General features: G+C 36.7%; 7 protein-coding genes across 8 annotated transcripts; 3 read left to right on the top strand and 4 right to left on the bottom strand.

Moving 5' to 3' along the window:
• Positions 1 to 67: 67 nt before the first annotated feature.
• LOC103842555 (probable magnesium transporter NIPA6) lies at positions 68 to 2442 on the bottom strand. 2 transcript variants are annotated; one of them, XM_018655040.2, is made up of 9 exons: positions 1910 to 2442; positions 1790 to 1846; positions 1628 to 1718; positions 1376 to 1536; positions 1168 to 1295; positions 940 to 1077; positions 759 to 851; positions 562 to 682; positions 68 to 469 (listed from the first exon to the last, which is right to left on the bottom strand). In XM_018655040.2, the coding sequence occupies exons 1-9, from the start codon at positions 2028 to 2030 to the stop codon at positions 372 to 374; spliced, it is 1008 nt and encodes a 335-aa protein (XP_018510556.2). In that variant the 5' UTR covers positions 2031 to 2442; the 3' UTR covers positions 68 to 371. The 2 variants fall into 2 exon arrangements, with proteins under 2 accessions (XP_018510556.2, XP_009117438.2); XM_009119190.3 differs by having other exon boundaries at positions 68 to 478; positions 1910 to 2427.
• A 1424-nt stretch (positions 2443 to 3866) lies between these two features.
• LOC103842554 (protein XAP5 CIRCADIAN TIMEKEEPER) lies at positions 3867 to 6453 on the top strand. Its single transcript, XM_009119189.3, has 12 exons — positions 3867 to 4116; positions 4359 to 4424; positions 4492 to 4556; positions 4631 to 4749; positions 4966 to 5038; positions 5130 to 5206; positions 5293 to 5354; positions 5437 to 5568; positions 5674 to 5727; positions 5824 to 5889; positions 5987 to 6061; positions 6180 to 6453. Exons 1-12 carry the CDS (start codon positions 3946 to 3948, stop codon positions 6228 to 6230), a joined length of 1011 nt encoding a protein of 336 aa, XP_009117437.1. The 5' UTR covers positions 3867 to 3945; the 3' UTR covers positions 6231 to 6453.
• Positions 6454 to 6547: 94 nt separating this feature from the next.
• On the top strand, positions 6548 to 8853 carry LOC103842553 (translocon-associated protein subunit alpha). Its single transcript, XM_009119188.3, has 8 exons — positions 6548 to 6826; positions 7127 to 7297; positions 7378 to 7428; positions 7529 to 7617; positions 7937 to 8014; positions 8104 to 8307; positions 8430 to 8501; positions 8586 to 8853. The coding sequence occupies exons 1-8, from the start codon at positions 6769 to 6771 to the stop codon at positions 8637 to 8639; spliced, it is 777 nt and encodes a 258-aa protein (XP_009117436.1). The 5' UTR covers positions 6548 to 6768; the 3' UTR covers positions 8640 to 8853.
• Positions 8854 to 9087: 234 nt separating this feature from the next.
• Positions 9088 to 11305, bottom strand: LOC103842552 (triosephosphate isomerase, chloroplastic). The gene is made up of 9 exons (XM_009119186.3): positions 10955 to 11305; positions 10726 to 10752; positions 10550 to 10619; positions 10300 to 10423; positions 10131 to 10215; positions 9910 to 10042; positions 9656 to 9829; positions 9488 to 9570; positions 9088 to 9402 (listed from the first exon to the last, which is right to left on the bottom strand). Exons 1-9 carry the CDS (start codon positions 11162 to 11164, stop codon positions 9346 to 9348), a joined length of 963 nt encoding a protein of 320 aa, XP_009117434.2. The 5' UTR covers positions 11165 to 11305; the 3' UTR covers positions 9088 to 9345.
• A 273-nt stretch (positions 11306 to 11578) lies between these two features.
• On the bottom strand, positions 11579 to 12782 carry LOC103842550. The gene has a single exon (XM_009119184.3). The coding sequence runs from the start codon at positions 12260 to 12262 to the stop codon at positions 11864 to 11866; it is 399 nt and encodes a 132-aa protein (XP_009117432.1). The 5' UTR covers positions 12263 to 12782; the 3' UTR covers positions 11579 to 11863.
• Positions 12783 to 13053: 271 nt separating this feature from the next.
• On the bottom strand, positions 13054 to 14346 carry LOC103842551. The gene has a single exon (XM_009119185.3). It carries the CDS (start codon positions 13535 to 13537, stop codon positions 13256 to 13258), a length of 282 nt encoding a protein of 93 aa, XP_009117433.1. The 5' UTR covers positions 13538 to 14346; the 3' UTR covers positions 13054 to 13255.
• A 2340-nt stretch (positions 14347 to 16686) lies between these two features.
• LOC103842549 (ER lumen protein-retaining receptor erd-2.2) lies at positions 16687 to 18625 on the top strand. The gene is made up of 6 exons (XM_009119183.3): positions 16687 to 17122; positions 17409 to 17608; positions 17761 to 17901; positions 17984 to 18064; positions 18142 to 18266; positions 18337 to 18625. The coding sequence occupies exons 1-6, from the start codon at positions 16900 to 16902 to the stop codon at positions 18383 to 18385; spliced, it is 819 nt and encodes a 272-aa protein (XP_009117431.1). The 5' UTR covers positions 16687 to 16899; the 3' UTR covers positions 18386 to 18625.
• Positions 18626 to 20585: the final 1960 nt, after the last annotated feature.

Genomic DNA, 20585 nt, shown 5'->3' with positions numbered 1-20585 from the left:
CTCCCTCTTTAACTTCTTGCATTGCTTGGTTCTTGTGCGTCCACTTTTTTGTTTCTTTCAGTTCAAGTACAATCAAAGAAAATATTTTATCCTACAAAAAAGTGAAGATACATATATTGGGACGAAGGTCCAAATAAGAGAATACAACGAAGAACCTGTACTGTGTCTGTGTGTATACTTTGAACTGATACATAGCTCAAAACTAAAGAATGTGTTCCGAGTTTCAATTAGACAAACTTTTTGTCTGTACAGAGAAGAGACGACCACAAAAATAATACAAAGCTACGACAACATCATCAGTCCACGAGGCTTCTTCTTGCCGCATTTCAAATCTATATTGGGAGTGAGTCTAGGGATCGGCCACCTTGTTCCTAGTATTCAGGGCTGTACAGGCTTATCAGATGTTCTTCGTTCGTGCTCTTTCTTGACTCGTACCATCGTACTGATTCTGAAGATCCAAATACCAAATCTGCATTGCCTTCAATGCCACCAGAAGAAACTGTTATATGACTGACGGGCGTATTAATCAAGACGCTTATTTATTTTTGTTTTTTTTCTTACCAGAAGAAGAAGCTTGTTGTTCCTCTTCCCTGGTCCCATGAAGTATCATTGTGCCAGTGAGCACAGTGATGAATCCACATAACTCAGAGGCTACGCTAGCTGCGTCTTGCCCAGACCAGTCCTGTCAGAAGCAATTGACGCAATGTTTATAAACCGATTTTTGAAACAGAATTGCTGTTGGTAGTTAAAAAACCAACCTTGAACATGATGGCACTAGCAACAATAGTGAGGGTTGTGAACATTACATAGTACACTGGGGAAACAATTGCTGCATTGAATGTATCCAAAGCCTGCCAAAGAACAAGTCAGCACAGGTATAGTATAATTGATTGATGATCTACTGATGGCATTAACTGTTCTATTCTTATCAAAGCTTACCTTGTTCAGATAAATCAATTGGGTAACGACACAGGTAACAGCAACCATGAGAAAAAGCCATGTCTGTGGATACCCAATCTGGCTCACTCCCTCCATCGTTAACTTTATAGCAATTCCAATCGCCTTTATGCTCATAACCTTTGTTTGAAAACATGGCAAAACTTACACACAAACAAACAAGAAAAAGAAAAAAAAAAGGAAATAGAGCTCAGAAGAAGCAAAACTTACAGTGAGAGCACCCATTAAGGAACAGATACCGATATAAACAAGAATGTTGGATTGGCCGCAGAGAGGCTCGAAGTGAAGAATCAAAGCAAGGACAATGGACATGGTTATGGCTACGTAAACTAGAAAAGCTGTGAAAAGAAAAAAAAAGAATATCTCAGATAAAACAAGCTGCAGAGAAGGCATAAAAATGCAATAGAGAGAAAGGTACCAGGCTGAGTAGCGAGATTCCAAATCTCCTGGACGGAGTTAGGAGTCTGCTCCTTAGGTGCGTGAATGACAATAACAACAGAGCCGACGATGCAAGAAACACACCCAAGAACCCCCATTTTTTTAAGCTTTTCTTTTAACAGGAAATGTGCCAGAATAGCACTAAGGAATGAGCAGAAAAAGAAAGAGAGTGTTAGTCAGAGAAAAACACACACAAAAAGAAAGAAGTAAAGAGATAGATAGATAGAGAGACCTGATGATAATACTTAAAGCACCAAGGGGTGTGACGAGAACAGCGGGTGCGTATATGTAGGCGACAAAGTTTGCAGCTTCTCCAACAATCACTAAACACAATACATAATCTTTCTTTAAAACTAATAGAGAGAGATAAAAAAACAAAAAAACAAAAACTCACTAGTGATCATGCCTGCCCACCAAAGAGGCTCTAATAAGTAAGTATAACCGCCATACCCTGCATCATCATCATCACATGTGATTAGTCTATAATTGGGATTGGGGGTAAGTATTTTATTACCAGCACGGGTGCCATTAGCAGCAGCTCGCTTGAGACCTTTCTTCTTCAAGATGAAGCTGGAACCAATGAAAACACTAGACGCCACTGCTAGTATCAACCCCTTCCCATTGTCCGACTCCATCTTAATCAAAATTTTCTCTACCGAATCGGAAGAGAATTCTAGTCAAACAGAGCCCCCCCGATGAGAATCAGTCGCGGCGGAGGTAACAAAACGAAATCGGGGATTTTGAATTGCTGTTTGCTAACAAAAGAAAGAGTTAGGAAGATGGATTGATGAAGAAAGAGGATCGCTCGCACAAAGAAAATTCAAAAAATGAGAGAGGAGGAGGAGAAGGAGATCTGAGGCTGAGGGGTTCCCAACTCTTTTTCCCTCTCGCCCAGATGACAGACAGACAGCTCACGAAACTTCGTCGCCTTCCCAGGGGACTTTGACTTAAACCGGTTCCGGTACGCTTTTTGTTACAATTTCGAGAGTTGCTGCTTTCACGTTCCCTTCGTTATACACACACACCCGCACTACTAGTTTCATTTGGGCTTCCTTTGGTATCATTGCACAACTAAAATTATGTAATTAAGTTTTTGTGTAATCAATAACTGCAATATAAAACTTATACACAATTGGAAATGTAAATTATTATATCAATATATATTATAAGTTTTACTGAGATAATGCAGTAAATATTATTAAAAATATTTGTTTTTGTTACATTTAGTGTTCATTTTTTCAATACATTTATAATCAGAATCGATTTTGAGAACCTTAGACAATTTAACATTAAAAATAGTAAAAAAAAATTAAAACAAATTGAAAGCATTTGTTTATATTTTTTTAACTTGGTTTTTTATGAATCTAAAACCAATGTTTTATTTCACTATGCCTAGAACCGGCTCCGTTGATAATAGAATAATTTTTCATAATATTGTCATTTTGTCTCGTATGCTAACCACTTCTTACCAAAACTTGTAAGCAATTACATTAATTAATTGCAACAAGAAAGGAGGCGCAGTACTGAGGAAGTGAGGAACCAGGTCCACTAATTCGCCCTTCAAACGTTTTTAGTCTTTGGTCTGCATGTCTTCCCATTTTCTCTATTGCAAAAAAAAAAAAAAAAAAAAAAGAAGACAAGTAAGCAAATAGGCTGCTCATAGTGGAAGTTTCTTAGTCTATTGGTTTACCAAAAATGTTCACGATATTTTTATACGATGAGATTTGGGTTTCAAATTCTAGCAAAAACAAAATTATACAGAATAATAGAAAAGTGGGTGAAAACACAAAAGGGTAAGAAAAGAAAAACGAAAATTTGTATTGGGTTTAGGGAGTGTGAAACTGGTTCAATAAAAATGAGAGAGACTTGTATGTTCCACTAAAAAATTATAGTAGTAAATACATATGTATTTATAAAAATAATTTTGTTGTATTTTCTGTAATAATTCTTGACATAATTCGTGCATTTAGAAATATATGAGGCGACCCTACAACTTTTGTTAGGAATATCAAAATTTAAAATTGTTAATATTAGCAAATATATTGCATTCTCCTGTGGTAACACAAAACGTACAATTAGAGTTCATGTAGAATCTATATCAGCCTAAACAAAAATAAAAATGAAATACAAACTCGTCATGTATATACAATTGGGATAGCATATCAATTCGTACATGTAATAATTTAAACAAATAAAATGAAGAAAAACAAACATCGCAATTCCTAAATTTGGTATTTTACATTGAAAGTTATTTTAGTTGTATTTCTTAGAAAAATGTATAATCAAAAATGCAAAATTTGAAAGAAACAAACATTACCCACCTTAATAAAAGAAATACAGCTCCCAACTAAAGGAAGGCTTTCCTTTTGCTTAAAACAAGTGAAGTACATAGCCTGATGATGTAATTTTTAAGGCCCATCTATAGAAGCCCAAAATAGTTTTTTTTAGCAACAAAAGAAGCCCAAAACTATTTTGCACAAAAAGGCTCTAATTCAACCTGAGAACTGGGAAAGTGCATCGTGAATTACATTCGGACGAAAGAGGAAGAAGATGTCGGGTATGGGGGACGGGTACGTGGGCACGTCTCAAGACGGAGTGAGGATACGGCGGCTGCAGAAGCAAAGAGAGGCTGAGCGGCGTAAGATCCAGGAGCTGAAGAGCAAGACTGCTTCGGGCCAGGAGCAATCAGGTCTTCTCCAATTCGGCTCCAGCTCCTGCGAGGTTCCCTTTCTCTTCTCCTCCTCCTCCTAAGATCCACTGTAATTAGACATTTTCCAGATTTCTAGGTTGATTCTGTGGTTTGATCCCTTCTTGGAACTTGTGAATTGAGAGCTTCCGGCAATGTTTAGGGTTTTGCATGATTACAACTCTCAATTTACCGTGGCGATTTAGAAAATTAGGTCAAACGAATTTCCACTGATTGGGGCACTGAATCCAAAATGTTTTCTTGATTCTTTCTTTAGATTCTTGACACTGCTTTCAAGAAGGAGACAGTCGGTTTAGTTACAAGAGAGGAATATGTTGAGAAGGTAATGATCTTCACTTAGCATTCACTTTGAACATTCATCTTGATTGTGGTGTTGATTGTATCCGTAGAGGGTTAATATTCGTAATAAGTTCGAGGAAGAAGAGAAGGAGAAATTGCTCAAGCTACTCCAAGAGTGAGTTTTCTTTCTACCCTTCATTCTTTTTTTTTTAAATGAGATCAAGCTTCATCGACTTTGTTTCTACTCAGGGAAGAGGAGCTTCAGCAACAGAAGCGTAGCAAGAAGAGAAAGTTGAAGGGAAGCTCTCGCTTATCTTTTGCTGAAGATCTTGAAGATGGCAGTGATGATGATGATGATGGTGAAAACAGTAAGTGTGAATTGTCGTCTTGTTAGGATGCTTGCTCTCGTTATTAAATTAAAACCATGTTAGAGAGACATTAGTTCTATAATTGTAGTTTTGGAGTTTTAATTTGGTTATTGGAGCTTTTGAGTTGCAACTTACTTGCTGGCACATGAATTTAAGTTCTCATATTATCTCGTCTTCTTGAGTTTTCATGTTTGGTAACTTGTATCATCTATGCAGAGAGTTCTGGGAACTTGCGCTACGGAAAACTTGGCAAGGACCCCTCAGTGGAAACCAATTTTCTGCCTGACAGGTGATCTCCCTTGTTTACATCTATTTTCATTGTCTGTTTTTTTTCAGCAAGTCTTAACTTAAGCTGTGGTGTTCTGAGGTTGTTATTTCAGTGAGCGAGAGGCGGAGGAACAAGCGGAACGTGAAAGGCTAAAGAAGCAGTGGACTCGCGAACAAGAGCAGATTAAAAGTTGTCCCATTTTTCAGTTGCTTCTAGTTTCAGTAGTAATGCTTTTATTCAAGAAAGATTCTCTAACAAGTATTGTCTTTTTCCAGACGAGCCTCTTCAAATTACTTATAGTTACTGGGATGGGACCGGGCATAGACGGGTTATCCAGGCAAGCACATGCTACACCTCTGTCTTGCTGTTTGAGCTTATTAGGTCTTATTCTTTACCACTATGATTATATCCTTTGACAGGTCCGAAAGGGTGACCCAATTGGGAATTTTCTAAGGGCTGTTCAGCAGCAGCTTGCCCCTGACTTCAGGGAGATTAGGACGGCATCAGTTGAGAATTTGCTTTACGTAAAGGAAGATCTTATAATCCCACATGTGAGAACCCTTTAACACTAATCGAGTTATTTTCACTTGACTGTCTAGAACTTGAAGATAACATGAGAAGGGATGTTGTGTTTTGGTGTTTATTTGCAAATGCAGCAACACAGTTTCTACGAGCTGATCATTAACAAAGCTAGGGGGAAGAGTGGCCCGGTAATGCCTTGTTGACAATGTTTTCTAAATTCTTGTGAAGTTTTATATAGAAAATCGCAGCTGAGACTGATCGTGCAATGTGGTTCTGAACAACAGCTGTTTCACTTTGATGTGCATGAAGACGTGAGAACAATTGCTGATGCAACGATCGAGAAAGACGAGGTACGCATGTTTCACCCTTATTTGTAGTTAACTAGTTTGTATAGGAGAAGAAAGTAGTTTGATAAGTAAAAAATGTGTGCTTGGTTGTGGTGGGAAGTCGCATGCGGGGAAAGTGGTGGAGAGGCATTGGTACGAGAAGAACAAGCATATCTTCCCTGCTTCCAGATGGGAGGTAAACTACTACCTTTTCTTAGCTGATAATAATAGTGTCTTGTAGAATGTCAAACTCTTGATCTGATTTCGAGTAATCTTATTTTTGTTTGTTTTGTTTCCTTAAATAATTGGTGCAGATATACGACCCGACAAAGAAGTGGGAACGGTACACAGTTCATGGGGATTAATTGATTTGTGGAGCAGAACATGTTTTATCGATGGGATCATCACTTGGTTTACATGGAATCTTTTTGACATGATCTATCAGATTTGGTGTACTAGTAGTGGAATGTTGATGGAATTTGTTTAATGAATTTTATTCTTCTTTATTGTCAACCAATTCCTCTATGATACATAGTTACATACCCCCAATTCCACTCTCTCATAATTTCTATTTTCTTTAATAGTTCTCTGTTAGTTTATTATTTTTCATTTTTTTTGGGCTGGAAAGATCTTACAAATTAAAATGCAAACAAAGAATGTACAAGGAGCTAATCTGATTGTGAATCCAGATGTATATAATAAAAAAGCTTATAATAATAAATGATCACAAAATCAAATGAGAAACAAGAAAAGAACGCTGTCGTTTTCCGAGTTTCAATGGTAATAAGTGTGTTTTTTCTTGAATGAGCTAGTAGCATAAATAGCATCGGAGGAGAACACACATCTGCACTATTCTCTTTGCATTTTGTGTCCGTTGACCCGATAACAAAAAAGGCATCGAAGATGAATGTTAGGGTTTTGTTCCTGGCTCTCCTTCTCCTTGCATCTCCGCTTCTTCAAGGTCTCTCTCTCTTGTAGATCTAGATCTGTTTTGATTAATCGCGTCTACCATAACGGATTTGTATTTCATATATTGATTTGTGGTTCGGATCTGGATCTGATCCTGTCTTCGTAGAATGTTACGTTCCTAGAGTAATAATAGATTCTTATATAGTGTCTTCTTCGTGCATGTCTGTCGTTCGTTGATAACAGGAAACTAAATGCAATTTGTGTTATGCATTCCGAGCTCCCTTTTTTTTTGAAATGCAACAGAAACTCGATAGATCCATTGATTTTTATCTTCTCCATTTCATTTCCACAGTTGCTAGATGTCAAGTAGATGCCGAGGATCATTCCAGTATCGTTGACGATGTTGTGGGAGAGCACAGCGATTCTGGTGCTGAGGAGGATGATCAGGATTTGGATAATATCAACTTAGCCTCTGCTCCAGGGGTTGAGACTGTCTCTGTTTTCCCCAAAAACAGTGCCAAAGGTTACCAATCATTTCTTCTTCTATCCATTGTTAATTGTAATGATTTCGTTAAGGTTTTCTTCTTGATTCTTTCCCTGCAGTGGTTCCAGCTGGAGAAGAGACTGAGCTCCTTGTTGCTATCAAGAACGATGGTATACCGATTCTCTTTCGTTTTTTTTTTCTGTTGCCTGTAATAATCTTGTAAATTGACTGTGTGTGTGTGTGTGTGTGTGTGTGTGTGTGACATAACAGGCAAATCTCACGTAGGTGTGATGGGGATTAGGGCCAGCGTCCATCTTCCTTATGATCATAAGCTGTTGGTTCAGAATCTCACCATGATGGTAACTTCCTTTTCCTCTTTAAAACACACACATTTCTAGGATTTGGTGTTTTTTTTTAAAAAAAATTGTATAATATGGGGGTTTCTGTCTTTTTGAGATTGGATGCATGCTTTGCTTCTATTTATAAAAATCCCAAAGGGAGAACCAATGAACGAATTTTAAATTACTCGTTTTCATATTGATTTGGGTTTTTGGTCCTTGTCAGTAGAAATGTAGCCATAGCAACCGCACGTATATTTTCCAAAACCAGTTGTGTAATTTATTTGTTTTGATATTATCTGTTAAAACCGTTTTCTGATGGTCTCATACTCATTTGCAGAGATACAACAATGCGTCCATCCCAACTTCTGTTCAAGCGACATTCCCTTACATCTTTGCAGTCAGCCAGTACCTGCAGGTAAACCACACACAATAAACAATACATTCTACAAACAACAACTCTAATTAACAAAAACTGTTAATCCGTGTTGCTGTAATCTTGCACAGCCTGGAGCATTTGATCTGGTGGGTTATATCATCTACGACGTGGAGGGGAAGCCATACCAGAGCGTCTTCTACAATGGGACCATTGAGGTAGTTGAATCTGGAGGTCTTCTCAGCGGCGAGTCTGTCTTCCTTATAACACTTGGAATTGCTCTCCTCCTCCTCCTCGGTCTATGGGCATACAGCCAAGTCCAGCGTCTCACCAAGGTAAAACCGCCATCCTATTTCTCTACCAAATTGTGCTGCTGACAGTCCTATTTTTATGGAATTATTCATTTGAAAAGTTCAATGACATTTATTTGACAATCTCCTCTTTTTTACTTTACCAGAAAACCAAAAAGGTGTCAAAGGTGGAAGTAGGAACCAGGTCTACCGACGCATCAATGGACGAATGGCTCGAGGTTCGCATCTTTTTCTCTTGCTCTATTTTTAGAGTTTGTTTTTTCTTCGTTGTGACTGAAGTGTGTGTGTGTGTTTGCCTTCAGGGAACTCATTTGGCCAAGACATTGTCTGGGAAATCAAAGAGCAAGAAGAACTAAGAAAGAGCGCAGTGTTTAGAGACTCCGCTTTTAGCGTTTTGAAAGAGTTTACGAGTTTTAAAGTTGAGTCTTGAGGAACTTTAGGGTTTATAAACGTTACTTTCCTTTTTTTTGTTCATGCATTTTGTAACTTTTTAGACAATCTTTATCACTCTTTCTTGTCATACTTTATTCTCCTCTTCAAACAACCTTTAACTTATCATTAATTTACCTTTCTGTTTATCCACAATAAGATAAAAAAAATTGGATCAGCAGGGTCCAGATCGGTTCGAATTTGTCCTTAAGACCAATACAAACTTTTAAACTAACCATGAACCAGAAGACTAATTACAAATCTTATTGTTTCATAGTCACGATTTATCACTAAGACTTGACAACAATAACCGAGGCTTGTGTTCACTTCAAGTGTAGAAAAACACGAATTAATTTTAAAGATTATATAGTAAAGAGACACTCGAATTAAACTTTACTCCAAGTAAACAGTGTGATAACTTTAATATAAAGTTACAAGAGAAAGATCTTTAATCAAAGACCCTTTTTCTCACTGTTGCAGAGCCAAACTCTCTTCAAAAACCATACCTCATGAAACAACTTTTGTTTTCGATTTATTAGTTCATGAACAAAGAAGAAGACAACTAAAACAACAAGAAGCTCGCCGAACACCTCCCTTTTATTACTCATCTCATCTTGACTGATAGTTCCCAAATCAAGCGGTAACTTTCTTGGACGTGACAGAGTTCACAATGGTCGCAAACTCAGGCCCCTAGAGGCACACATCAAAGGAAGGTTATATAAGTTACATTATATTCATCAACCAGCTGCCATATTCACAAGTAAACTATACTAACCTTCAAGGAGGCACCACCGACAAGAAATCCATCAATGTCTTCTTCTTTAGCAAGCTCTGCACAGTTGCCTCCGTTGACAGAACCTGTACAATTGAGAAAGTAAGAAATAATAATAACCAAATCAAAATGTTTCAATTTTAACGTGGACAAAAACAAAACTAAACGCACCTCCGTATATGATTCTCGTTTTGGAAGCAACTTCTTCAGAGACATTCTTCTTGAGCCAATCACGGACAGCTACATGGACTTCCTGTGCTTGCTGAGGAGATGCAACTTTACCAGTTCCAATTGCCCATACTGGCTCGTATGCAACCACTACCTTGTCCCAACTAGGCACAGCATCTGAAAAACACACACAAAAATATAAATAAGGTAGTAACAAAAGAAAAAAAAAAGGGAAATAGGAGGTGTGTGTGTAATACCAGCAAAGGCTTTTAATTGGTCGAAGCAAACATCAAAAGTCTTGCCTGCTTCCCTCTCTTCTAGCTTCTCCCCGATACAAGCTATTACTCCAAGACCCTCACTCAATGCGTACGCAGCTTTCTTCCCAATAAACTATGTTTGTATTTGACAAAACAGATCAAAACCATAAGCAAAAACTCACTAGTTCTAGTTTTAATTTTAAGTATATAAATTCACTGACCTCATCTTTTTCACCGATGACATGTCTCCTTTCGGAATGCCCAAGAATGACCCACTTGCATCCAATGTCTTTCAGCTGTTCCACGCTGTTATATGGGTGACACGTGTGAGATGTTACATAGAATTTTAATATTTATATAAACAGAAAATAATATATTCTGTCTGTAAACCTGATTTCACCGGTGAAGGCACCACCTTTCCCAACCCAAGAGTTCTGACCGGATATCTCAATACGGTCTGTCAAGGAGGATTTGACTTGGTCGATGTACACAAAGGGAGGCGACACAACAACATCTACAACACATCATTAAAGAAACAAATGGTCAGCATGAGGATGGTAGTTTGACTTTCATTTTCAAAATGAGAAAAAAAAGGAAGCAATGTCCCAATTTAAATACATAAGAGCAGAAACTCTCTCACCTACATCAGCTTCCAAGGATGCACTGTTGAGGTCGGAGACAAGCTTGGCGATGGAGTCTTTAGTCCCGTTCTAACAAAAAAAAACACACATTCCCACAAGAGACTGTTAGTTTCAGGGAGAGATACGAGATAGAAGATGAAAAGATGATTCTGAGTCGTTTGGACATTGTACTTACACACTTCCAGTTTCCTCCGACGAAAAACTGCGACATAAGAGAGAGAAAGAGAAACAAAGTAGTGTTAAGACACGATAATAAACTCAAATATATGCAAGTACAGTAAAAAAAAAATCCTAAAGCCAGAACGTAGCATTGAATACGTTCTTATCAGCAAACTAAAACTAGACAGGAATCACTTTCGTTCCAAGTTCTAAACCATTAAAACATTACTAGCATTTCAACACACCTTGCCGGATCCGGCCATGGCGACGACACCTCTTGGCGACCGGTTCGAGGAGGAAACGAGACGGATTGAGGAGTTAACGCGGTTGCAGAAGGGCTGGTGAGAGAAGGAGACGGCGGCGTCGAGCTTGGGACAAGTGCGGCGGAGGCCGGAGAAAGAAGGGGCAGAGGGCTGAGTGCCACAGGATATTTGGGCAGTGAGAGATGAAGCCATAGAGACAGAGAGAGAGAAGGTGGTCTTAGACTTGGCGTGTAGCGAGAAAGTGGATAAAAAAAAGGCGAAAGAGACTGTGCGACTCTCTCGAAGTCTCTCAAACTAAAAGGTGAAGGAATAAGTGCAGAGATAGAAGGCGATGAGGGTTGGTGTGGTTCTCCTGAGTTTCTCTGTCTCAAAGGGTACATTTGTCTTTTTTTCATTCACGAGTTTGATTTTTACCTCACACGCGTCCAAAGACATCTGCCCCTCACGCGCTTTTTTAGTCCAGAAGCTGACTGACGGTTCGGTTCGGTTTGATGCATCATTTTTTTATCCAAATGTTTTTAAGAAAAAATTAATTAGATCTTATAGTATTTTAGTGGTGACATTGTGTATGAATATCATGCACAAATCAAGGAACAAATCATGATATTTTATAACACTTAACTTTATTTTACAAAATCGAAAAAACTCTCGTGAGTTGGGTGGGCTTATTTACATTTTACTCCATCCACTGACGTTAATCAGACGGTACCACGTGTAAACAAAAGAGAAGAAGAGATCGGATAACCCAACTCACGAGATCCTCAACCTCGTAGTAAGTTGTAGTATGTGATAAACCAAACAAAAGAATAAAATTCTGAAAATCATTTTTTATATTGCACTAAAATAAACGACAAAAACATAAAAAGAAAAGAAAAAAGAACTACACTTAAATCAACCAAACCACATCTCCAAGAAACTTGACTGATACTGAAGCAAAACAAGCAACAGAACTATAATCGCCGCCACTCCCCACGGCGAGCTTCCGCCTTCATCCCCGGCGCTGGGACTCCCGTACGTCTGACGACGGTTCGAAAACATCCCTAGAAACGCGTCTGGATTCTCCACGGTGGATAACCACCTAACCAAGACTATGAGAAGGAGAGGGATCAAGAGAAGAGCAAGATTCATCTGCTCTCCCGCGGATTCTGCTGCATCTTCGAAGCTCCAGTACCATGATGTCATTAGGAACACCGAAGCCACGGCTAGGATTAAAAGGACCGGGTACGGTAGAGGCGAAAGCGAGAATGAATCCAAGATGGACGGTCCTGATCTGCTGTCTCCATACGCCATGATTATTTTTGATGATGATTACGATGAGAGAAACTCTTCTTCTTTCTTTCTATCTCTTGCTTTTATGTGCCGATGCAAACTTGTAGAAACCACCCTTTAGGTTAGAAATATTATCTACTATGTATGTGACCGACAGATGAAGCTTTAACTGAATAGTAAGTATTAAAGTTATTTTTAAAAATATATGCTTCCACTCCCTAGCAACGATCGAGTTTTATATTTTCTCAAACGTAAAAGATAATAGTAACTTTAACGTGTATACAGATAATTGGTCACTCGAATTAGATATGAGTTTTTATTTATGTTGGCTTTTCTCTTTTGTGATGGGCTCCTCCTACTACACCTATCCAATTGTTGGTGGAGCGTCATAATCTCATTTCCTTATTTTCTTTTGCTTTAATTGTTATCATTAATCACCTCTTCAATAAGCAACTCCCAAAATTCAAAGATGACAGAAAAATGACTTACGATCTTTTAACCAAAGCTACACAAAATTCAAAAGATGACGAATATGATTTGACCTAACCACCTAAGTTCTTACTGTTAATCAATATAAAAAAAAGCCACAAACTAGCATAATTACACTTGTGTAATTTCAACATCATTAATTAATTATGAAGAAATCGAGCGCCATTGTTCAATTTTAATTCTTTTGCTATTCCTATCATTTCATATAAAATATGTACCTGAAATTTTACTGTTCAATTCCTTTGATTTTTTTTTTTGTCAGCGAAGTCCTTTGATTTTTTTCCTCGGAATAACATTTTTCATAATCAAAAACACATATAACCAAGATCACACAAACATAAGCTATGTTAATTTTTTATTTATAAAATTGAATATTATAGCCGATCACGTTCGTCAAATTTAACACACAAAAGTCTGATCACGCCACATATCCTTCACGTTAACATCGACAATACCTACAAAACGAAATTATTGATTTACAAAAACGTAAACGCAACGACACTAACCGCGTTCAAAACTAGATAGCTAGTAGTAGCAAACGCATTTCCAGCGGCCGCATGGACAGTAGTAGACGGATCGCTTCGCCGTTTCAAGGCAAGAGAAACATCGCAGGGCAAAGAGTAGAGCCAATGGAACCGCAGCTAGGAGGAGCCAGCTCAGCATATCTTCGCCTGAGGAGAGGGAAACCTCAAATTTTACGGCGGAGGAAAGCGCCAAGAGGACGAGCGCCACCGTGATCATGACTATTACCGGCAACGGCGACGTGGATACTCCACACCGTCCGCAACAGCACCCGTGGTAATGCATATCGCCCACTGTTTTTTTTTTTCGATTTTAGTTTGTTTAGTGGTTAGTGGTTTATGGAATGCTTTTCATTACATGGAAGATGATAAAAAACAAAGAGGGAGAGAGATAATGGTTTGTTAGGTATAGTAATTGAAATTATTGTGGTCCATGCTGCACTGTTTTGGAAAACCATTAGTAGTACTAGTGGGTAGTAAAGGGATTCCATATGTTCATTTACATGTGTAAGATGTGAATAAGCTGGGTCATTTGTCTAATTTTCTAGAGATATATGATCGATAATTATACACATCTAGCATTTTTTGTATTTTTGGTTTGGTTTTCATCTAATTAAGCTACCGTCCCACAAAAACATGTAGGTAAACTTAAACGCATTTCCACATTACATAAAAAGAGAGTCATAAATGAAAAAGATTAACAAGTAACTATATTCTAATAATTTAATTTTTTTTACGCTGATTAATTAATAACTTGTGAAGATGAATTTTCAATCCACAATTGCTCATTGGGAAGCAAAGATTAGTCAGATCGAGTTGGATTTCACATATTGTGGATTTGGATGTGAAATGTGAGTGATTGGTGGTTAAGACATGAAAACAATAAGGAAGCTTATCTCAGTGGCCTACAACGAAAAAGACACTCAGTCCACGTTGCTCCACTCATCTCGTATACAATAGACTTATGTGTCCTCCTGCCTAATGTATGATTTTCTAGGAATTCAGATCGATCTGATCTTTTATAGTATAATTTTTGTAATCTAATCGAATACGGTTTATCCAAGGAGAAAAATAAAATGTGCATAATTCTGACAACAAAAGAGGTCAAAGAATTAGTTAACCCATCTCTTCCACCATAGAAGTCATTTTGACATTTTTTGCACACGACTTATTAAAAACTTTGTTTACATCTCTATATATACGAGTCAATTTTTTTGAATATTTTAGTTAAATATTTTAAACCACAATATATATTGAAATAAAATGACACTCTGCAACAAAAAAAAAACAATAAACTAAACTGTTTAAAATATATGTAAGCTAATATAACATAAATGTTTAGTATTGTAATAATAAGCTATTTTTGCCTATATAGAAAAAGTCCAAATAAAATCTGGTAAATCAAGAATTTTTGTGCCATAACTAGGTTTTGATGGAATTATTTTTAGTTACTATTTTTTTTATATAATCTATGTATTTTACGTCTTACACATAACTTATGTTTACATATATATATATATATATTATTCATTTTAACTATTTTTGTCCTAGGTGGATTCAGTTATATAAAAAATGAATATTATAAATGACTAGAAAAAAAAATGCAGAGGAATCAAATTATAAGAATGAAAAGTAAAATTATTCCTTATCAATTTTAGTGAGGAACAAATTTGTTATATATTTTTATAGAATAAAATGAATGAGAATGAATGAAAAGGAAAAAAATATTTCTTATAAATGGTAAAAACAATTAGAAATAACAAAAAATGCATTATTCTCTTTCATTCTTTGGTCACCAGTTAGACTCAATGTTTTTTTTCCATCACTCATTGATCAAAGTTTGTTTTGAATTTTATAACAGAAATAAATTGATATGTTTGTTTAAATCATCTTGTATTTATAAAATATTTTATATGGGTAATGGAATAAACTGAAAAAATTGAATAAAACATCAATATAATTCGTTTCATTGTATGACATTATATATCAATACATATAAAATAAATACCCACGAGAAATGAAGATTGTAGACATATGTGTTATTTTATTATTCCTTATGTATAAAATCAATGAATAATAATTAATGTGTTATGAACTTAGTACAAATATGAAGCGGTCCACGGAAAATACAAAAGAATATTGATATGTAATGATCCATGATTTTGTTCACCAAACTTTAAAACCAATGACATTTCTCGTAATTAACATAACAGAAAACTTATTTTATTTTAATAAGATAGATATGTCATAGAAATAATTATAATATAAATACAAATAAATTATTATACTAATAATAAGAGAAAAAGACCAAAATAGCACTAAATCAAGTTTTTGTTCCCAAACTAGCACTCAAGGCTTTTTTTTTTTTGAACACCAATATTATAAATACGAAAGAAGCAGTCCAACCGAAGAAGTTTAGTTGGCGGATGCCAAGTACAGGACTGATTTGGCTAGTGAATCAGCCATAACATTAAGGTTTCTAGGAATGAAAGTAAACGCAATGCAGTCAAAAGAAAGGGATAGATGCTCGATGTCCCGAGTGATTCCGTAGAGCTCCGTCGGGTGATGTGTCGAGGTGATAACAGCAACAAGTGCTTGACAATCTGATTTTATACAGATTCTTGTGAAACCCGCTTCAAGGGCGTGGAGGAGGGCTGATCTAATAGCTAAGGCTTCCGCCATTAATGGAGAGACTGTGTGATCGAAAGTTGCAGTCCCCTGTAGAATGCATTCGCCTCTTTCCTCTGTGAATATCTAGCCACAGCCTGCTCTGTTCGTCGTCGCCTGCCATGCCGCATCAGAACAGCAAATAATCATACCTGTCGTTCCTGAGGCTGTAGTGGTCATACGGTTCTGTCCCAGTGGGACTGCGGGTGAGGTCGGTTGGGCTTCCCACCATTCCCTTGCATTTCTGGTTGATCTCGAAACAATGTCCGCAGGTAGAGAGGCTCTGCTTTCAAATATAAGGTAGTTTTTCGCCATCCAAATTCCCCAGCATAGCCATGGGAACAAATTTCCTGTCACTCCCAACGGTGGGAGATTGATATGGCTCCTTGAAGCCATGAAGGCTTCACTGAACGATGCGCAGTCTGAAGGATTGAAATTCAGTTTCCAAATGTGTGCAGTCCATATCTGACTAGCACTCAAGGCTAAAAGTCACAAAAATAGCACTCAAGGGGTGGGGTATAGAGTTTAGAATTTAGGGTTTAGGGTTTAGAGTTTAGGTTTTAGGGTTTAGAGTTGAGAAGTGAGGTTTTGGGATAAGATTTCAAATTTTAAAAAATAAAAAAATTTAAATTTTTCAAAAGATAAAATGCTATTTTGGTCATTTTAGTTTTTGAATGTTATTTTTGTAATATAAACTTAAAAATGTGCTATTTTGGAGATTTTCCCTAATAATAAATCAAAATAGTAATCAAATATAATTCTGATGACATTTTTATATATTTTATATTTTCTTTTTTTGAATGACAAAAAAATATTGTCAAACCATAGGTGATTAGAGTAGTTTAGTGGCCTATGGGGTTTTTAATTGGGTGACTCAGCCCATCCAAGCCTGACTATCATTTTCGTGTGTCACTTTGTTAAGACTTCCTGCGTCACTTTACCCAGAAAGCTACAGAAAGAAGAAGGAATCGACTATCGAGCATGAGGACGACCAAGTCTCCGATCCACGCCGTGTCGACATGGGTGAGGAGACAGCCTCCAAAGGTAAAAGTTTTCCTTGCAGTTGCGTCGGGCATAACGGCTCTTGTTCTGCTGAAGTTCATCGTTCACGATCACGACAATCTTTTCGTCGCAGCCGAATCTGTTCATTCCATTGGAATCTCTCTTCTTATCTATAAACTCACCAAGGAAAAGACTTGTGCTGGTACTTTGCTTTGACTTGTTTCTTTTTTATTATATTACCAACTCCAGTTCACGGCTTTGAAGTTGAGATTCAAATAACTTTGTCGGTTCTTAGGACACACTTGTTTTACTTCAGCCTGATAATTTTAATCTCTGTGTGAATATAATAAAAAAAAACATAGCAGGAGTTTGTTATTGCTAATTTAGTTGGATCAGCATATCCTCATTACAGATTAAGATGAAGCGTTTATTATGGTTAGGATTAGTAATTATTGAGCTTTGCTTGTTGTGTCTCCTCCTTTTTGCAGGATTGTCATTGAAATCACAGGAGCTAACAGCTACATTTCTAGCTGTGAGGCTTTACTGCAGCTTGGTTATGGAATACGACATACATACCATTCTTGACTTGGCTACTTTGGCTGCGACACTATGGGTTATTTTTATGATCCGTTTTAAGTTAAAAGCTAGTTACATGGTGGACAAAGACACCCTTCCTCTTTATTATGTCGTAAGTGTGTCTATATGGTATTCTTTTCAGCATCGTTAACAATGTTTTATCTTCCTTCTTTGGTTCCTTGCTGGCTACTCAGGTTTGATTATATATATATATATATTGCCTTTAAAAAAAGTCACATTAAAAATATTTTTTTTCTTTTACAGCTTGTGCCCTGTGCTGTGTTAGCTGTGTTGATCCATCCATCAACTTCACATAATATATTGAATAGAATATCCTGGGCATTCTGTGTCTACCTGGAAGCTGTTTCAGTACTGCCACAGCTGAGAGTGATGCAGAACACCAAGGTATGTCAATTTTTATGAAGATCAACTTTAGAAGTAAAAACACAATTGTAAGTAGTCCTGCTTATGTGTTTGGATCATTCAGATTGTGGAACCCTTCACGGCTCACTATGTTTTTGCACTAGGAGTTGCGAGATTCCTTAGCTGTGCGCACTGGGTCTTACAGGTAAGTTCTAAACTTTGAAAGATAGAGAGAGTGAGAGTAAAAGTTTACTTGTGTTTTTTTATTCTGTCGCATAACAGTTAGTGGACACCCGGGGACACCTGCTAGTAGCACTGGGATACGGACTATGGCCATCGATGTTCTTAATCTCAGAAGTCGTGCAAACATTCATCTTGGCAGACTTCTGTTACTACTACGTTAAAAGGTAGTCTCCTCCGTTTTGCATCATCTGCAAAGCCTATTTGAGTCATTTTGTTTTGATATTTCTTGTGCAGTGTTTTCGGAGGCCAGCTTGTTCTCCGGCTCCCCTCTGGAGTTGTGTAAAAAAAAAAACAATAAGATACCTTTGATGACACGTTTGTTACTCAGAAGGCATTGGATCTCTCAGCTGAGCAGGCTAAGTTTGCGCAATGAGAAAATTTGGGGTTCATCATGGACAGTCCCTCTTGGATATTACTGACATGGATTTTTTTTCACAAGATTGGTGCTTAGTGTTCCACATACTTATTATACAATATATACATATTTTGTCAACTATATATCTGATAAGTTACCGCAGAATTATCTATTCTACATCATTAAGTTTGGAAAAATTTAAATTTTGATCATACACATATTTTAAAAGTTCAATTAGACACGCACTTTCAACTTCTTGCACACTTTGGTATGAGTAAGAAAAACTCAATATATCCTCAACTAAACTTAAAACCAATTAGAGGTCGACCAATTAATCTCTACCATTACTTCTCTTTTTCTTCTCTCGAAACTTGCATAAACTTTCCCTCGAAATCTAATTTAAAAGTTGAGAGATTTTGGAGAGGAGGTGCCAGAGCAGGTGGTGATTGAGTTTAGACTTGATTTTGTTATTATTGGATAAAGAGGAAGCCATGGAAGCTAAAATCATAGACTGGAAATTTTAAAACGAGAATGAAAACTCTCATTAATAACAAGATTAGCGAAGAATGAATCACAATCAAACCTCATCCATGAAACACCATCCAGGCAACACCCATAAAGCGAGTGGGGGTACTTGTCATCATCCGGAAGTGCTATTCTCGCTAGGTGATTTGGTTTGGGTAGGGTAGTACTGACAAAGATATTCTTCCTGCACATAATATAACAAGCTACAGTTGCGAAAGATTGGACACGTTAAGGTATTGGAACGCATAAATGACAACGTCTATCGCCTCGAGCTGCCTGATCATATTAAGGCGGCCAACGTGTTGAATGTGAAGTTTCTTTCCAAGTTTTATGGTGATAACGACGATCAAGATTCAGAGGCGAATCTTCTTCTAGGGGGCTGATCCAACACATCCTCTACGTCCGCCTCTGCTTTCACGTTTTGTCACTAGGCAAGGCGGAAGACTACTTTTAATTATTAGTTGGGCTTTTATTTATGGTATGGGGTTTTACTAATACTATTAGGATTGTGTAATAGATATTAAGGTTTTCTTTCTTCAAACGTGTATTTAAAGAGATAAGTCGTCTTGTACAGAGGACCACCTTTTATTGAAAATTAGTCAGAGCTTTGAAGTTCTTATCTCCCTTGTTTTCGGTTATTTGCTTGAATAAGTGAAACACAAAGAAGCAAGTCGATGTTGGGGGATTCAGCGAACGTCAACTTGAAGCTTGAGGCTGCGCCATGGACTCTCAAATGAATTACTTGATCACAAAATATAGGGATTGGATTTTTCCTTTTGTCAGTAGCTACATAGGGAATGAACTGGTGCAATATAGGTTCTACAGTTAATCAGTTAGAGTGTGTGGCAGTGTGGGTACGGTTTAATCTAAATCATAATAATCTTTATGACAGTGTTCAAATTCCATTCAACATAATATTAAGAAAGTAAAATCGCATCTCTTTTTTGTACGGGACCTACCCTGACCTAAAGCATGTGAAGCTAGGGCTTTATGCGCCAAATCTCTCTATATATTAATTGAGAAGTCATTTTAGTGACTTATGCTGTGCTAGCGTGTCGTTCATAGGTGAAGTTTCAAAAAATTGTTATAATTTGATTGGTTGATAATTTTTATTAAAAATTTATTTTAATCAAATCTAAAAAATAAAAGGAAACTCTATAACCAATTAATACAAGTTACCAAAACGCATGAGTAATATTATAAATAATAATTTATGGTAACTAATTGTATAATTATAGAAAAAATATATAATGGTTGTATATTCTTATATAAAGATTTAGATGTGTATACAAGGCATTATTAGAAATTTTATGTTTTTTAAAACCACACGAGATTTATAAATTATTTATAAAGATTTTGAAACTATTTAAAAACATTTTTAACTCTGGCCTACAAAATCATTTTATTAGAGTTTCTAAATCATTTATGAGACTTTTATCAAATCTATTTATATAAATCTTGAGCACATCTAGTTTAGATGCAAAATGGTAAATGCTTCTAGATCTAATTATAATTGTATAAATGTATATTTATAATGATTTATAAATCATATAGAATTATTTCACACTTATTATCTTATCTATTAAAATATAATTAATTTAAG

This window comes from Brassica rapa, chromosome A09 (genome assembly GCF_000309985.2).
Source record: "Brassica rapa cultivar Chiifu-401-42 chromosome A09, CAAS_Brap_v3.01, whole genome shotgun sequence".
Classification (NCBI taxonomy): Eukaryota; Viridiplantae; Streptophyta; class Magnoliopsida; order Brassicales; family Brassicaceae; genus Brassica; species Brassica rapa.
Note: the sequence above shows the minus strand (reverse complement) of the source record. Positions and strands in the feature narration are given on the sequence as shown.

What these genes read in the sequence shown, in the direction of transcription:
- LOC103842555 (XM_009119190.3), bottom strand. Translation starts at nt 2,030, where the DNA reads ATGGAGTCGGACAATGGGAAGGGGTTGATACTAGCAGTGGCGTCTAGT. An exon ending in GCTTTAAGTATTATCATCAG is followed by an intron (nt 1,537 to 1,627) that starts GTCTCTCTATCT and finishes CTCATTCCTTAG; the next exon opens with TGCTATTCTGGCACATTTCC. An exon ending in ACAACAAGCTTCTTCTTCTG is followed by an intron (nt 479 to 561) that starts GTAAGAAAAAAA and finishes GTGGCATTGAAG; the next exon opens with GCAATGCAGATTTGGTATTT.
- LOC103842554 (XM_009119189.3), top strand. Translation starts at nt 3,946, where the DNA reads ATGTCGGGTATGGGGGACGGGTACGTGGGCACGTCTCAAGACGGAGTG. An exon ending in GAGAGGAATATGTTGAGAAG is followed by an intron (nt 4,425 to 4,491) that starts GTAATGATCTTC and finishes TTGTATCCGTAG; the next exon opens with AGGGTTAATATTCGTAATAA. An exon ending in TTGCTCAAGCTACTCCAAGA is followed by an intron (nt 4,557 to 4,630) that starts GTGAGTTTTCTT and finishes GTTTCTACTCAG; the next exon opens with GGAAGAGGAGCTTCAGCAAC.
- LOC103842553 (XM_009119188.3), top strand. Translation starts at nt 6,769, where the DNA reads ATGAATGTTAGGGTTTTGTTCCTGGCTCTCCTTCTCCTTGCATCTCCG. An exon ending in TTCAGAATCTCACCATGATG is followed by an intron (nt 7,618 to 7,936) that starts GTAACTTCCTTT and finishes ACTCATTTGCAG; the next exon opens with AGATACAACAATGCGTCCAT. An exon ending in CAGTCAGCCAGTACCTGCAG is followed by an intron (nt 8,015 to 8,103) that starts GTAAACCACACA and finishes AATCTTGCACAG; the next exon opens with CCTGGAGCATTTGATCTGGT.
- LOC103842552 (XM_009119186.3), bottom strand. Translation starts at nt 11,164, where the DNA reads ATGGCTTCATCTCTCACTGCCCAAATATCCTGTGGCACTCAGCCCTCT. An exon ending in TCGGAGGAAACTGGAAGTGT is followed by an intron (nt 10,620 to 10,725) that starts GTAAGTACAATG and finishes TTTTTTTGTTAG; the next exon opens with AACGGGACTAAAGACTCCAT. An exon ending in ATCCTTGGAAGCTGATGTAG is followed by an intron (nt 10,424 to 10,549) that starts GTGAGAGAGTTT and finishes GATGTGTTGTAG; the next exon opens with ATGTTGTTGTGTCGCCTCCC.
- LOC103842550 (XM_009119184.3), bottom strand. Translation starts at nt 12,262, where the DNA reads ATGGCGTATGGAGACAGCAGATCAGGACCGTCCATCTTGGATTCATTC.
- LOC103842551 (XM_009119185.3), bottom strand. Translation starts at nt 13,537, where the DNA reads ATGCATTACCACGGGTGCTGTTGCGGACGGTGTGGAGTATCCACGTCG.
- LOC103842549 (XM_009119183.3), top strand. Translation starts at nt 16,900, where the DNA reads ATGAGGACGACCAAGTCTCCGATCCACGCCGTGTCGACATGGGTGAGG. An exon ending in GTGCGCACTGGGTCTTACAG is followed by an intron (nt 18,065 to 18,141) that starts GTAAGTTCTAAA and finishes GTCGCATAACAG; the next exon opens with TTAGTGGACACCCGGGGACA. An exon ending in TGTTACTACTACGTTAAAAG is followed by an intron (nt 18,267 to 18,336) that starts GTAGTCTCCTCC and finishes TTTCTTGTGCAG; the next exon opens with TGTTTTCGGAGGCCAGCTTG.